Below are 17,129 nucleotides of genomic sequence, written 5' to 3' on the forward strand. Positions count from 1 at the left end.
AGTCCAGTCCACTGATTCAGAGCAGTCCTGTAGGCACTCTTGTGTTTCCCTTGTTTGCATTCTAGATTCTCACAGCTGATGCTGTAGTTTTCAGTCTCTGCCTGTACTCGGGGAGTAGAAGTACAGCCAGGCCATCAGACTTTCTAAAGTGGAATAGCATGGTAAGAACTCTTGATGGCGATTCAACAGTGGTTCAGTGTGTTGGTTCCTCTGGTAGTACAAGTGATGTGTTGATGATCATTATTTAGTAACTTTTTCAAGCTGGCCTTATCAAAATCTCCCAAAATGATGGTGAAGGCATCAGGGTGCGCTGCTTCAAGCATGTTGATCACATCGCTCAGATCATCTACAGCCTGTTTGACATTGGCCTGAGATGGAATGTACACTGCTACCAAAATGATCACTGAAGTGTCCCATGGCAGGTAAAATAGATGAAATTTCACTGCAAGATATCCAGGTCTGGTGAGCAAAACTGAGACATCACTAACACATTTGTGCACCAAGAGGAGATGATCATGAGGCATACACCTCCACCTCTGCCTTTGAGAGACTCGACAGTCCTATCCTGACAGGCTATCCATTTGAATCGCTGCGTCGTATGGAAGGGGTTAACCAGGATTCCTGAAGTAGAGGATGCACACTGTCTAACATCCCTAGCTCGGAGATCATCAATTTTAATTACTAGAAACTGTATGTTTGTCAGTTTTGGGAGTCATTATTAGTTTTCTGTATTTACTTTTTTGTTGCCAATTGGGTTGAGGATTTGGGGTTTGAGAGTTTGATATCCTTGTGAGTGATATGTTAGTTTTTGTGTGAGGATGTGAGGGAAGCGCTGGGGATCTGGGGTCTGATGTTCTTGTTGGTGTTTTTCTCTATGGGGGATCTATTAGATTTTTCCATGCGAGAGAAGTGGTTGGGGGTTTGATGTTATTGCCGCTGTTTTTCCTTCCCTGTGGGCTATATGTTGGCTTTTTGCAAGGGAGGGGGTTGAAGATTTGGGGTTTGATGTTCTAGCTGCCATTTTCTGGGGAGTGGCTGTTACACTTTTGTGCTAGGGAGGGGTTGGGGTTTGTGAGTTTTTGTTTCTTTTTCATGCGGGGGGGTTGATGCCTTTTCTTTCTATGACTTCTATGGTTTTTCTGTATTTCATGGCTATCTGGAGAAGATGAATCTCAGAGTTGTATTTTGCATAAATACTTTGATAATAAAATGAACCTTTTCCTATATGACACATTTTTCAAAGGCCCGAAAGTCCAAATATACCACATCAACTGGATCGCCCCGATTCATCTGCTGAAAGGCATGGAATATCTCATATATAGCAAACATAATTAATAAAATAATATTTATAAGTTTGCTTGCTTCAATTTCTGTAAAATTAATAATAATTACAAACATTTTAAAGTCAATTACTGAAAGATAAGTTCTCTGATACTACTTCGGAACAAGTAATTGAAATGGAATTGAATGCTGGAGCAGAAGCTTGTTGAGAATCCTCAGTATTGATGCTGGGAAATTTGCTCTTGCAATTTGCCAAGTTAGATCTACTGTTAAATTTGCAAATAAATTCATTTGAAGGAGTATGGTGTGGTTATGGGAAGAAATTAAGTACAACGCAATCACATCTTTAAAGAAACTATGAACGCTTTGAATCTATGTTACCCCTTTACATGGTATGAAGCTTTGGTGTATACAGCTTGCTGCCTGTACCTGAGTTGGGCTTTTCCTGTGGCTGCACTTAATTTCTGCAGCCTGTTGGGGGACTATTGAAATGGACATCATCCACAGTGTCAGACTACCCCAACACTCTTTTAACAGCTTACTACTGTTGACGGCTATGAACTATTTGTAAGCCTCCCACAGATTTTCAAAATTAGCTCATAGGTTTCAACAATTTAAAATTACCTTAAAACATTGTAAAGCGAGGAAACATCTTTAAAAATACAAAAGTCAGGAAAAATTCAGCAAACTGCCTATTTTTACAATCATAAAGCTGAGTGCCACATGCAAAGTATATTTTGAGCCAGCATCCAGCCCCCAACTCACTTATCATTCTTGCACACTAGTGCATAGTTGAGGATGACAGAGCTGAGCTGATCCACAAAGGAACACTGATAAAAATGGCACTGCTGGTAAAAAGTATATGTATTTAGAGGAATCGAAAAAGTGAGCTAAAAACGTGAATTTGGTGGTGGTGTTCCTCTCAAGAGAACCCTGTCCCTTGTTCCATACAGGGCACTTGACTAAAAGAAGGTATAGGACTGCTATTGGACTATACTCGTATGACAAAAAAGTACACCTGAAGAAAGTTAGAGAAATGATTTGAAAAATAGAGGGCTATGTGGTAGGAAAATTCTAGGTAGTTTCTAGAATAGGTTATATGGTCGGCACAACATTGTGGGATGAAGGGCCTGTAATGTGCTGTTGATTTCTATGTTATATGTTCTAATGATGAGAACAGTCATTAATTGATAAGTTGAAAATACAAGGAGCACACGTATCAGGTAATTTAAGACATTAGAAAAAAAAGCATGCCGTCAGAATTCAGCACCTAAAAGAATGAAAAAAAAACAAGTCTTTAAAAAGTAGTTAAGCCTGAGTTATCTTATGACCTTGCCGTAAGCCCATGCAAATCATTAAAACAGTCACTGTAGGAGTAACCACCAAAACTACCTGCTTTCCCGCTCAACAAAATGACCCACTTTAACCTCTGTGTCTTTGTCAACATACATTGTCTGCCAAGAAATGGTGCAATATTATCATGGAACAAAATTGACAGTTTCAGTGGCTAGGCAACAAAGAAAGCACAGTGCCTAAATGCCACTGACATAAACACTTTAGCATGCACTTCAGAGAATTGATTAATGTTTTGCCACGATTACTAATTCCATTAAACACGCAAGTTTTCTAGATCTTTAAAGCTTGCAGGGATGATGAACTCAAGCAATAAAATCTCAAACCTGAAGAGTTAATGAATAGATCTTGACTTACTGGAATTGAAGATTTGTTCTAAGGCATGGATTACTACCATAAAATGCAAAATTACTCAGGAACAATGTCAACAAGAGAATTCCATTTTGCTGACCCTGAAAAGTATAAATTTGTTTGAAATCACTCTCCTGAAGAATAACTCACAGTTCAACCTTGTTAATGAAAATCTTAAAGTTACAGGATCCATGATCTCCAACTGGCCTGCAGACATACTTGAATTCTAGAAAATAAAACTAGCTGCCTGGTGCTTGATTGGTTGCTCAGATGCAGAACAGTTGAGTCATCAGACAAGAAAATTACAATGAAAACTCTGCTCAGATAACGGAGAAAAAATGGAACGGGGCATGTGATGGTAAAGATACAATTTCCTCTGGTCTGGGGACATCAGGTTCCTATTTGTGACTCTTACTCATTCTTTCCTATTTTTGACTCAGCGAAACAAAATATCTGAATCAAATGCAACAAAAATCAGGCTTGTATATTTAAAAATTTCATTTTATGTCTCCAAATATCGCTCAGTGCTTTAAACCTAAATAATCCATTACCATGACCTCTTCCGCCCAGGAGGACTAAGACAACAGGCAGAAGGGTACACCAAGACCTACAAAGTAAATACCACCCTGACTCGATACACAGACATTCCTTTTTTGTCACTGACTCTTAATTTCTGCAGTTTTTAAATTTATATTACTAGGGTATCTTCATGATATTGCCTGTAGCAGTTTATAAATGGCAACAACTTCAAAAGGGACAATTAGTGATGAGTCTTATTATTCAATGAACAAATAAGAAAATTAAGTACTTGATATGTCATTCTAATACGTCAGCCACTTTGCACAGGCAAGATGATAAATGCCTGATATTGCACCAAATGAAAGGTTAATAGTGGGATATAGCCTGCTCTACAGAATTATGCCATGAGATCATCTACTACCATCAGATACAATCACAGCTTAACACTTCATCTAATATGACATCTTTGTGCTGCATTGACACTTCCTCAATACAGGGTCTGGGGTAAGATTCGGACCCACAAACATCTACTTCAGGGGCAAGATTGCTTCTAATTGAGCCGATCTCCTCAAAAGGAAGTTGAGAAACTGATGTGTGTTTGGTGTCAATTACTAAAGCTCAGTAAGCATTTCTTATTGAAATTTCAAGAAAACAAGCTACACTGTTAAAGACTACAAGGATCCTTGAGAAATCATTACAAACACACTTGAAACATTAAACTTGTTGTAAATCTGGAAGTATCAAAATGATCACTAAACTCAACATTGAATATACCTTCTTTGTTCAATAATTACATATTTGAGTGCTTACAATAACTTATGGTGTTTTCTTATAACAGAAAAGCCATGAAGAGTTTTAGAAAACAAACAAAAAAAAGCTCCAAGAAATTTAAAATAAAAAAATAAAATGCTGAAAATAGTCAGATCAGTCAGGACCTGTAGAGAGAAAAGTTCTCTTTTCATAGATGCCACTGACCTCTTTAAGTATTTCCACCAATATCTAATGTGATATTAACCATAAAATGTTACCCCCAATCATTTCATACTATGATTAATTAACGTTAGTGAAGGGGTGGACAGTGACCGAGTCAGAAGATTTAAAAATCCTCTGGCGTTTCCAAGTGGAACTCAGAGCAACACTGATAAACTAAAGAATTACACCTTGCCTTTAATAAGTGGCACAGTGCACTAAAATAAGCAATTGAAATAGTTCGAGTATTCAAAATAAATCTAATAGAGTTATATAAACAAGTAAACCAAAATGTGCTTTGAGAAGAATGAACTTCTTCTGCCCCACCACCCCCCATGCTGAACAAGTTGCACTGCAGCAGACAAATTCATACAAGCTATTTAAGGTACTCTCCACAATATACAAATATAAGAAATAAAAGGGTAGAATATTTTCTAAATGCAGAGAAAATTTTTCAAAAGATCTGAGATGCAAAGGGACTTGGGGATCCTTGTGCAGGTTAATTTGAAGGTTGCGTCAGTGCGGTTGCCAGAAAGGCAAATGACATGTTAGCACTCACTTCAAGAGGACAAGAATATAAAAGCAAGGATGTAATGTTGAGAATTTATAAAGCACTGGTGAGGCCTTACTTGGGAGTATTGTGAGCAGTTTTGGGCCCCTTATCTGAGAAAGGATGCGCTGACATTGGAGAGGGTCCATGAAAATGATTTTGGGATTAAAAGGCTTGTCATATGAAGAACAGTTGATGGCTCTGAGCCTGTATTCACAAGAATTCAGAAGAATGAGGGGTGAGCTCATTGAAACCTTTCGAATAGTGAAAGGCCTTGAGAGAGTAGATGTGGAGAGGATGCTTCCTATTCTGTGGGAGAGTCAAGAACCAGAGGATACAGCCTCAGAATGGAGGGGTGTCCTTTTAGAACAGAGATGAGGACGAATTTCTTTAGCCAGAGAGTGGTGAATCTCTCTGTGGAGGTCAAGTCAAGTCCTTAGGTATATTTAAGGCAAAGCTTGATATATTCTTGATTGGTCAGGGCATGAAAGGATACAGGAAAAAAGTGAGAGAGTGGGGCTGACAGGGAAATGGATCTACCATGATGAAATGGTGGAGCAGACTTGATGGGATCAAGTGGCCTAATTCTGCTCCTATATCTTATGGTCTTATAATAGAGTTCTACTGGGAGGGATTAGATATATATTCTGTGCAGGCTGTGTACTCAGCCCCCTGCTGTGCTCACTGTACACCCATGATTGTGTAGCCAAGTTTCCATCAAGCTCAATATATAAGTTTGCTGATGACACAACAATTGTAGGCTGTATCTCGGGTAATGATGAGTTTGAGTACGGAGAGGAAATTAAGAACCTGGTGGCATGGTGCAAAGACAATAACCTATCCCTCAACGTCAGCAAGACGAAGGAATTGGTTGTTGACTTCAGAAGGAGTAGCGGACCTCACGACCCAATTTACATCAGTGGTGCGCAAGTGGAACAAGTCAAAAGCTTTAAGTTCCTCGGGGTCAATATCACAGATGACCTGACTTGGTCCAACCAAACAGAGTCCACTGCCAAGAAGGCGCACCAGTGCCTTTACTTCCTGAGAAAACTAAAGAAATTTGGCCTGTCCCCTAAAACCCTCACTAATTTTTATAGGTGCACCGTAGAAAGCATTCTTCTAGGGTGCATCACAACCTGGTATGGAAGTTGTCCTGTCCAAGGCCGGAAGAAGCTGCAGAAGATCGTGAACACGGCGCAGCACATCACACAAACCAATCTTCAGTCCTTGGACTCACTTTACACCGCACGCTGTCGGAGCAGTGCTGCCAGGATAATCAAGGACACGACCCAGCCAACACACTTTTCATCCCTCTTCCCTCCGGGAGAAGGCTCAGGAGCTTGGAAACTCATACGGCCAGGTTTGGAAACAGCTTCTTTCCAACTGTGATAAGACTGTTGAACAGATCCTGACCCGGATCTGGGCCGTACCCTCCAAATATCCGGACCTGCATCTCGTTTTTTTTGTACTACCTTACTTTCCATTTTTTATAAATTTTCTATTTATGATTTATAATTTAAATTTTTAATATTTACTATCGATTTGTAATCCAGGGAGCAGGAAGCGCAGAATCAAATATCGCTATGATGATTGTACGTTCTAGTATCAATTGTTTGGCAACAATAAAGTATAAATCTCAGATGCAGTTTTGGCTTTTTTATGTAGGCAATCCTTTCACACACAGGTATCCAATTCTCTGGTATCAGAGAAGACAAATTAAGATTTAAAAACAGGAGAGAATCTGCAGATGCTGAAAATCCAAGCAACAATGCTAGAGGAACTCAGCAGGCCAGGCAGCATCTATGGAAAAAGATACAGTTGACATTTCGGGCCGAAACCCTTCAACAGGACTTAAGATTTTAGACCTACTGATGAAAACCTCTATTATACTCAAGATCCAAGGCATCATGCATAACAGAACAGCTTAACCCTTTCAAAGTCTTTATCCCCTATTTACAGAATGAACACAGAAAAGCAGTTGTGCTGTGGGGTGCAGGTGGGGGGGAGTAAGCTTTCTTTTATAAATGAAAAACTTAAGTCAATTCCCATCAACGGTCACTAAAGGCCAGATGTACCTCAGCAGATCCTTTTTAAGATATCACAGTATAGATTATATGTCTTGTAGGGGCATGTTCCTGCAGCTGAGTCTCAAGCTGTCCATGAGGCTTTTATGTGTGAATGAACATTAAAGAAGTGGTATCCATTTAGGGTTGCATCTTGTGCTAGGTCATTATAACCAGGAAGGACCTAAGTGGATAAGTAGAGTCTTCACAATCAATGGAGTAAGTCACCGATTTCAATTTCTCTTATAAATTAAATGGCACAAAACACAAGTTACACAATAGAATTCCCAGGCAACAATCGTAATTTATTTCTACTATTATAATATCTATTAACTACTTTGCTAACTTGCAAAACAAATCTCAACTATTTTATTTTTGGTTTAAAAACTGAATGGAGCTGATATGTGCTGACTGTGGTTGACAAGACCAAGATCCAAGGCTCTTGCAAGCAAGCGCACTGTGGAAACAGTGTTCAAGGTAATGTCCCACTAAAGGGTCTCGGCCAGAAATGTCAACTGTACTCTTTTCCATAGATGCTGCCTGGTCTGCTAAGTTCCTCCAGCATTTTGTGTGTATAACTTCTATTAATTTTTCATTTTTTTTACATCATCTTAATGTATTCATTGTTCTTCAATCATTTGATATTTTCAATCAACATTTAAAATGAATAAACTGTTCTCGGGCCTCAAGCTGAATACAGATATCGATTATAACTGTCGTTTTGATGACAAACTCCGTCACCACCTTCATGGATAATGCCTGGGCATGTCTAGTCAGGTGGTATTCATACCCCTGTATTCCGCCCCTCCTGATTGGATGAGGACTATCCAATCTGGAGGTACAGAAAACAGGAGTATAAATACCATCTAACTAGAAGTGCCCAGGCATTATCCCTGAAGATCAAAGTAGATGAGGGTACATGAAGGTAGAGTTTGTCATTGAAGCATCAGTTATAATCAATTCTTGTACTGGTTTGAGGCCTGAGAGGAGTTTATTCGTCACATGTGCCAGGAAAGCACAAGATCCTTTATGACATTTAAAATGGTTTGGAGAAAAAAAAGACTTCAGAGACTTTGACAGTTGATAAAGCTGTGTCCTTCTTGCACTTTTATGTTTCAGTTTACCATGTTTATTCCATTTTTTATATTTATTTGTATTGACAACTTCTTTATAAATGACATACAATTCATGAGTTTTCCTATTTCTTTAATAATACCTTTGTACTGCAGGTGGCCCTGTATGTAACACTGTCTTTGACTTGGGCTTGTAAAATCTGAATACTTCATGTAACCCACGTCTTTATTGATTCCCTGTTTCTGCTGCTATCAGTTGTATAATCTTAACTATGCCACTCAGTGAATGGATATTCATTGTTACCAAATGGCATTCAGTCTCTGGTTCTGATATTTGTCTGGACTAAACATTAAGTTCCCTGGGAGTTCAAGATGGATCATGGTTAACAATATCTATTCTCCAACACTCTCTGAGCTACCCCTCTAATCCAATAACACTCACTGATTCCAGTCCCTCGTTTTCCAATGGCCAAACATTACTATCCTCACCAATTTGCATCAGATGTCAACAATCCGACATGATCCATCCGAATTTACTGTTCCTTCATCCAATTTCTTCCTGTTGCCACCTTCAAGGAGTTTGTATGTTCTCCCTGTGACCACATGGGTTTCCTTTGAGTGCTTCAATTTCATCACACATTCCAAAGACATACAGGTTAATTGGTCACATAGGTGCAACTGAGCTGCGCCAGCTTTTTGGGCTGGAAAAACCTGTTACCATGCTGTAGCTCTAAATTAAAATTAAATTCTTAGACCACAGGACCGGTGTCCATGCGTTTCATACCAGTGCCTTGTACTGTTAAAACTACCTTTATTCTCTTACTCATTTCAAAACCCCCTTAAGGACTTCACTGTTCTCTAAAATCTTTAACCTTACTATGTCCTACAATCTGCAGAGGACTCTCCAACTCTCACTACTGATGCCATCACTACTAGACTTATTTTTTTTTTAGCATTTTACACCCTCAGCTTCAAAATCTCCCTGACTGTCCACCTTTCTCTCCTCCCTAAAACCTATACATTGAAGAAAACCTTTGGACAATCCTCCTAATTTACCCTTCTTTCATTCAGCAGCAACTTTTGTGAAGTAAGCTTACATCGAAGGCCAAATTAGGAGCTTTTACTTACTTTGAATTACATGATAATGTACACATTCAAGGGAAGCCTAATGTTATTATTGTGCAACATTATCTTATGATTCGTATATATATGCTAAATTAATCCTCTCCTAAATTTTAGCAACCAAACAAAAGGTTTGGGGAGGAGACATGAGAAAGAAATGAAATTCAAATAAGTACTGAAATCAAAATCAATCTCCTGTCATACAGAATCCAAATCCAATTACGCCGCCTCATATAAAATGTCAGAAATAAGGACAGTAAACAAAATTACATTTAAATGGACTTTCTCTCAGGTTATCCAAACTCCAACTTCAGTCTAGATCAGTAATGTGCTCAAAAATAAAGTCTGTAGCTTGGATTTAATTCTTATATTTTGAAATCAGGAAACAATCTAAACTGAGAGACCTTTTAATAAAAAGATTTGAAAAGAAAGAAAGAAAGAGAGACTTTCTATTAAACAGACAATGCATTTGACAAGGTTCCACACGGTAGGCTTATTCAGAAAGTTAGAAGGCATGGGATCCAGGGAAGTTTGGCCAGGTGGATTCAGAATTGGCTTGCCTGCAGAAGGCAGAGGGTGGTGGTGGAGGGAGTACATTCAGATTGGAGGATTGTGACTAGTGGTGTCCCACAAGGATCTGTTCTGGGACCTCTACTTTTTGTGATTTTTATTAACGACCTGGATGTGGGGGTAGAAGGGTGGGTTGGCAAGTTTGCAGACGACACAAAGGTTGGTGGTATTGTAGATAGTGTAGAGGATTGTCAAAGATTGCAGAGAGACATTGATAGGATGCAGAAGTGGGCTGAGAAGTGGCAGATGGAGTTCAACCCGGAGAAGTGTGAGGTGGTACACCTTGGAAGGACAAACTCCAAGGCAGAGTACAAAGTAAATGGCAGGATACTTGGTAGTGTGGAGGAGCAGAGGGATCTCGGGGTACATGTCCACAGATCCCTGAAAGTTGCCTCACAGGTGGAGAGGGTAGTTAAGAAAGCTTATGGGGTGTTAGCTTTCATAAGTCGAGGGATAGAGTTTGAGAGTCGCGATGTAATGATGCAGCTCTATAAAACTCTGGTTAGGCCACACTTGGAGTATTGTGTCCAGTTCTGGTCACCTCACTATAGGAAGGATGTGGAAGCATTGGAAAGGGTACAGAGGAGATCTACCAGGATGCTGCCTGATTTAGAAAGTATGGATTATGGTCAGAGATTAAGGGAGCTAGGGCTTTACTCTTTGGAGAGAAGGAGGATGAGAGGAGACATGATAGAGGTGTACAAGATGATAAGAGGAATAGATAGAGTGGATAGCTAGCGCCTCTTCCCCAGGGCACCACTGCTCAATACAAGAGGACATGGCTTTAAGGTAAGGGGTGGGAAGTTCAAGGGGGGTATTAGAGGAAGGTTTTTTTACTCAGAGAGTGGTTGGTGTGTGGAATGCACTGCCTGAGTCAGTGGTGGAGGCAGATACACTAGTGAAGTTTAAGAGACTACTAGACAGGTATATGGAGGAATCTAAGGTGGGGGCTTATATGGGAGGCAGGGCTTGTGGGTCGGCACAACATTGTGGGCCGAAGGGCCTGTACTGTGCCGTACTATTCTATGTTCTATGTTCTATGAAATGTCATCTACGATTTAATAAGATGTGACTTAAATTACGTTGTCAATTATCTGGAGCATTCTTTGCTTACTATCTTTCAAATTCTCTTTTAAGTTAAAATGAACATTTGCCTGAAACCGAAAGTAGACAATACATATAGAAAACTGATACATTGAGATTGAAGATATTGCTCAAGGAATTTAGCTATTCTATGTTGCAGTCCTATTCAATATTAAACATCCTTGTGGTTAACAGCTTGAATATTTGAATTAGAACTCTGCAGAAATTGGCATGTGTGAGTATACACAGTATTGGGAAAGAAAGGCTTTAGAAACATATACCAGATGAAAGAGTAGCCAAAGGAAGAATGGAAGCAATAGTAGACCAGACAGGTGGTCTTATGGAAATCGGAAGAAAAGGATCAGAGGTGATAAGGTGATAAGGTTGGTGAGACTCACTTAGTCCAGATGGGATGCAACTAAGGTTGTTGAGTGAAAGACAACAGATGCACTGGCTATAATCTTCCAATCCTCCTTAGTGCTACAGTTCCAGAAAGCGCTCTTCAAAAATAAGGACAGTATATCCAGCAAGTGCAGACCATCAACACATGTCCACAGTAAAAAAAATGTCATGAGATAGTAAGTAGGCAGAAATTAACTACTTCTTAGAAAATAAACAACAGCCAGCAAAGATTGATTAAAGACAAATATAATTTTTTTTTACCAATTAAGTTCTTTAATTAGGTAACAGAAGCTAGTTTTGGTGAATGCGGACTATTATTTTTATTATCAAACACATTGCAAAAGATTTTAATGGTGTCACATAACATCAATAATTTGCATTTAATTTGCACCTTCTACTGAAAGCATCTAAAGAGAATTTTGCAAACAAACTAGCCAAGACTGATCAAAAGCTGATCAAACAGTTAGGGTATAAAGTACATTTTAATGAAAAGGAGCGACTGATGCACCTGATTTCTGGAGTTTAGGATTTGGACAGCTGAAATCATAAGATACCAGTAATATGGTGATTAAAAAACGGAAAGTGCAAAGAAGCAGACTTGCAGGAGCACAGCATTCTTGAACATTCTAAGAAGGAAGCAGGTTAGAGAGGAAGAGAAACGGAGCAACATGAAAACAATCATGAAAGTTTAAAAATTGTGGCACTGCCAACATTGCTGCCAATGCAAATTGGTGAGCAAGGAAATCTGGTGTGAGTTAGGATAGAGCAGCAGAACTGTGAATAACTTCAGTGGTATGATAATATTACGGGGGGTTTGTATGTATGTACGGGTACCCAGTGTCAGGCCTTAAAACCCAGCGGCAGAAAACACACGAGGCTAATCCATTCAGCCTTTCAAATAGTCAGGTTTGCAGCCAGATGAGGTGTGTGATGAGAGAGAAAGAGATGGTGGGTAGTGAGTGAGTGTTGAAAAGTGGAGGATTACCTGTATAAATCTTCCAAAATCTCAGGACAGGTTAACAAAGCTCTTGATGAAGGATGGGGCATTATAAATGAAAGGACACAATATAAAGGCAGTGAGTTATGCCAAATCCAAATGAAATAAAAATTCTGTTCCAGGCGGAATCTTTTGGTCTGATTCTGGAGATCTGGACAGGATGTGACAGCTTTAGTGAAGGTCCAGAGGAGATTAAGTGCAATAGCTCTGGGGTGAGATAGAATGATTGTGTGGATAGACTGGGATGGCAATGATTCCTTATGAGCAGAGGAGGTTTAGATGAGTGTTTGAACTAATATTTTTGAAACAATTAATTGTTCATATGGCATCAATAAGTAGTCTGATATCAGTACTTGAAGGTACTAGCTACATAATACAGTGAGGAATAGCCCTTCTGTCTCATGGAACCGCGCTGCCCAGCAAGCCACCGATTTATCCCTGGACTAATTTCAGGACAATTTACATTAACCAATTAACCTACTAACCGACTGGTATGCCTTTCGACTATGAGAGGAAACCAGAGCATTCAGAGGAAGATAAGATAAAACTTTATTTATCCCAAAGGAAATTATTGTTGCAAGGTTACTCAGTCAGTGATATGTACTTCTAATACAAAATGTAATTGAGGTATGAAAAAGAATACAAAATGTGCATTAAAAATACTACAAAATACAGATGTGCAATGAAACCATATACTTATATACTTGGAGGAGTTGTAGAGTCTTATAGCCACAGGGAGAAAGGATCTCCCATGGTGTTCACTAGTGCACCTCAGTGGATTCAGTCTGTTACTAAAAGTGCTCCTCTGTTTGTCCAGTACGTCATGGAGGGGGTGAGAGGAATTCTCCATAATGTACTGTAGCTTCTGCAGTATCCTCCTCTCAGACACAACCATCAGGGAATCCAGTTTCACCCCCAGAACAGAACCAGCCTTCCTGACGAGCTTATTGATCATCTTGGTGTCAGCTGCTCTCACCCTGCTGCCCCAGCAGATTACAGCATAGAATAGAGTGCTGGCCACCACTGAGTCGTAGAACATATGCAGCATAGTACTGCAGACATTGAATGACCGGAGCCTCCACAGGAAGTGCAGTCCATGCGCAATGGGGAAAAACGTATAAATATTCTTACACAGGATTCTGGAATCGAATTCTGATGCCCTGAATTGCGTTGCGCTAACTGTTACACTATTGCGGCACCTACTGTGAATGCCCGCAAGGAAATGAATCTCAAGATATTATATGGTAACATATATGTAATTTGATAATAAATTTACTTTGAACTTGTTAATGTACGTATGTACATCATACTGAATTTAACAATATTTCGGTAGCTTACATGTACATACAAGTACCCATAATTAGGCACATAAAACTTGGGGGAGGGGGGCAACCTGTAAGCCAAGAACTAAAAATACACTGCGAAAAATTGTTGATTCACTATGTTCACTTGGAAGCATTTCAGATACCAATTAAGAAGGACCAGCTGGAGAGAAACCACAGGAAAAAGAAACAGCAGCTGAACAGTGAACTTCAAATATACAATGCAGCTTAGTCATTCCAAATAGTGTGCACTGTAGAAATTAAACAAGATTTGAAATACAATGAAGATCATGCAAAGGCACAACATTATACCAAGGAGTGGTTAAAACCACATTAATCGTTCTTATTCAGGTTACCTCATCTTTATAAAGCCCTAATGTAAAGCTGATATATAGAACCTATACTTTGAAGTCCTGCAGTTGAAAATTTGCTCTATTCAAAGTAACTTACCTTTCCTTCAAGAAATCTGCCACTTGTTTAAAGTCTGCTATGCAGTATTCTCTTTTCATGTCCATGAGCACACTATCTGATCCAGTTTGCACTGGCACATGAAGAAAGGAATACACTCTAGGATGGAGGAGGATTTTTGCCATTTCCTGCAGAAAAGAAAAATAAAATAATCTATCAGTACCACATCAAATAAACCTCTTTTAAAGGGATAAAAAGGCACTCAAGACTTAGGTTTTTAAAAATACTTTATCTTGGAGGATGTCTATTGAAATGAAGATCAAAATAACATTTGGTGGAAATCAATTTAAGTTATTAGGCTATATGAAACTTGATAAATGCAGTCATAGGTAATAACTGTCATGAAGAAATAAATTTAATCATAGCAATTACATCAGCAATACTATTCTGAAGTCATTGTGACTTTTATATACTTTAATTTTCATTAGCTGATATAAGTCACCACCCCTCAAAACAGTACTTGAGACCCATCACCCTACGTACAAGTCAGTAATATTTAGGGTCTCCAATGGTCCGTTCTTATATTGACTCAACATTTTCAGCAAAAAACGTAGCAGTCCTTCATGCAACTGCTCAGAACCAGTGTCACTGGGAAGGTTGAGAGAAGATTTAACAGGTAGGCAAGGTGAAAGTACCAACACTGACTTGCTCAATGCAAAGTATGTTCAACAGGTATCAAAGATTTTGAATGCTGACAAACATCAAGGATTGGGAAAGTAGCTTAACTTTCTATAAAACACTTACGTGGGTCTGATAACTAGAAAGGCCCTTATTTGATAGGTCAGCGACAGCCTCGCTGAGATCACTTGGGCTAAGCCACCCACTTGGTGTAAGAACAGGATTAGCAAGTGCAGACAGTAACTGCTCTGTACTGGACCATTATTTGATCAGCAACTTTCCAACATGGAGTTAGCATCAGGAAAGATCACTGAATTGTATATACATTTAAGATTCTCATATCAACAGTGAGGGCTTCTGAAAATGCTAAAGAATTATGTGGTATATAGGCAAACTGCGGTAGTAAAGTCAAGAGTTTTGAGATTAACCCCAATATGATTGCTATCATCTTTCACAATTCTGGCAACTTGGGACAGTGAAATACTTAAGCTGCAAAAAAGACATACAGCTTCTATATGAGGAATATGACCCAGAATAATGCCAACCACATCATTTCTCAATTTATAACAATATTTATAACCACATATATAACAAGGAATACACAAAATAGAGGCCGTACAATATTGAACCCGATGAGTAGCATGAAGTGTGAAGTTTAAATACCAGAGATTCCATTTGTGGTTCTTACAAAATATTGATAGGAAGATCAATCCACAGCTCACTGCTTGACAATGGGAAGACACATGCATGTAAATTACCATTAACAGAAATACACCCTGCATCTGAAGAGAGATACTAATGAGAAACTGAAAACTTTAGGACAAGCGTGACTTGTAATTTCTTATAAATATTAAAGGTGACTGATCAATACAGCTGAGGACACAATGCACACTAAACCCATTTAGAAAAAACTGCCTCAAAGACTTAAAAGTGGATTGCAAGAATGTATTCAGTGTGACTAGTCAAAAACCATCAGGTTAAAGATATGCATAATGGCTTCAGGGGACAGTACTTGCTTATCAGTGCTTGTCAGTCCTTGTTTGTGTCTTTTTTATATTGATTCTATCGTATTTCTTTGTTCTACTCTGAATCTCAGGGTAATATACGGTGACATATTTTGATAATAAATTAACCTTTGAATTTTATGTATTAATTTAACTATCTAGCCAGTGTTCTATAAGCCTAGCTTGGTAAGGTGCAAAAGGATGTAAGCCTATGAAATGAAACTGTTATGTTGTTAAAGCCACCGACAGGACTACCTAGTGTTTGGAGGGATTATGAAGTCATCCTCAATCACACTGTGAACAATGAACACTAATCTAATCTCAGGTGACACAATCTCAATGCAAGGATGCCAATCTCTTTATCAAGTTAGACATCTCACATGCAAATTGACAAGTGAACAGGGATAAGTAAGCCATCGTTACTGAATAATTAACACCCATGAGGGAGTTATATGATCCATATACCAAGCTGCCTTATATGTCATCATCCCTCAAAAATTTCAGGCAACCTCGCGCAAAAGTGTCCATGCAACCAAAATGGAACTTCGATTGCAATACAAGTGGCAAATCTCTGAATACCTAAAGAGGTATTTTGAAGGCTTTGTTAACATAATAGTAGCTTCAAAACAACGATTGTGCCTTTGTGCAGAAAAAGATTTTTTTTGGGGGTGAATGTAAATTGTCTATAACTGAAAATGGTGAAAGTGAATGTCAGAATAAATGAGGGTGTGACTGAATTTTTATTTTTTTCACAGTGAGATTCAATGTTGTGCTAAGTTTTCAATGGATTGATCAACAGAATGGATATCACTGCATTAACTGAAAAATTAACTGTGGCAGTGGTTAAAGGCTGTGGATAACACATATTTTCTGAAAGGTAAATCTTCCTGTGCAGTTCCTCCTGCTATATATACCATTTGCACAATAAAGTTAATTGTGATAACTCCAAACTGGGCAGTATTAAGCCATACTATAGGCCATCACTATAAAATACACCATAAAAATTTACAACTGTTCTCACAAGTGGTTGCATTGCTTAGTAGTCTGCAATTTCAACCAGTTCAATTCAAACCGTTTGTGAAATGAAATGAGATCAAACTGCTTCACTTCTCCTTATTATTCACTTTCAAAATAATAGATTAGTACATACAGTGAAAGACCCATGAAGGAAAATTAAGGAATTATTAATATACAGATTTTCTTCAGAACCAAATATCAGTGCTGCAGGATACGCCCCTACAAAAATGAATATAACAGTCAGAATATATGAACCCGTTTCAGCCATCTCAGGAAAGGAAGGTGAATAAAACACAATTGAAGTGAACATTGTGACTCGCGCTTTAACAGGCTCATATGGTATGATGAGGTTTACCTACTGGCAAAA

The 17,129-nt window shown here is 38.7% G+C and overlaps 1 protein-coding gene across 2 annotated transcripts in view; it reads right to left on the reverse strand.

Moving 5' to 3' along the window:
- cdkal1 (CDK5 regulatory subunit associated protein 1-like 1) overlaps positions 1 to 17,129 on the reverse strand; it is a 524,935-nt gene that overhangs the window by 213,690 nt on the left and 294,116 nt on the right. For both annotated transcript variants that reach the window (XM_072283563.1, XM_072283562.1), the window contains exon 10: positions 14,106 to 14,251. In XM_072283563.1, the coding sequence (XP_072139664.1) occupies positions 14,106 to 14,251 (146 nt within the window). The remainder of the gene's footprint in view (positions 1 to 14,105; positions 14,252 to 17,129) is intronic.

Source organism: Mobula birostris, chromosome 19 (genome assembly GCF_030028105.1).
Source record: "Mobula birostris isolate sMobBir1 chromosome 19, sMobBir1.hap1, whole genome shotgun sequence".
NCBI lineage: Eukaryota > Metazoa > Chordata > Chondrichthyes > Myliobatiformes > Myliobatidae > Mobula > Mobula birostris.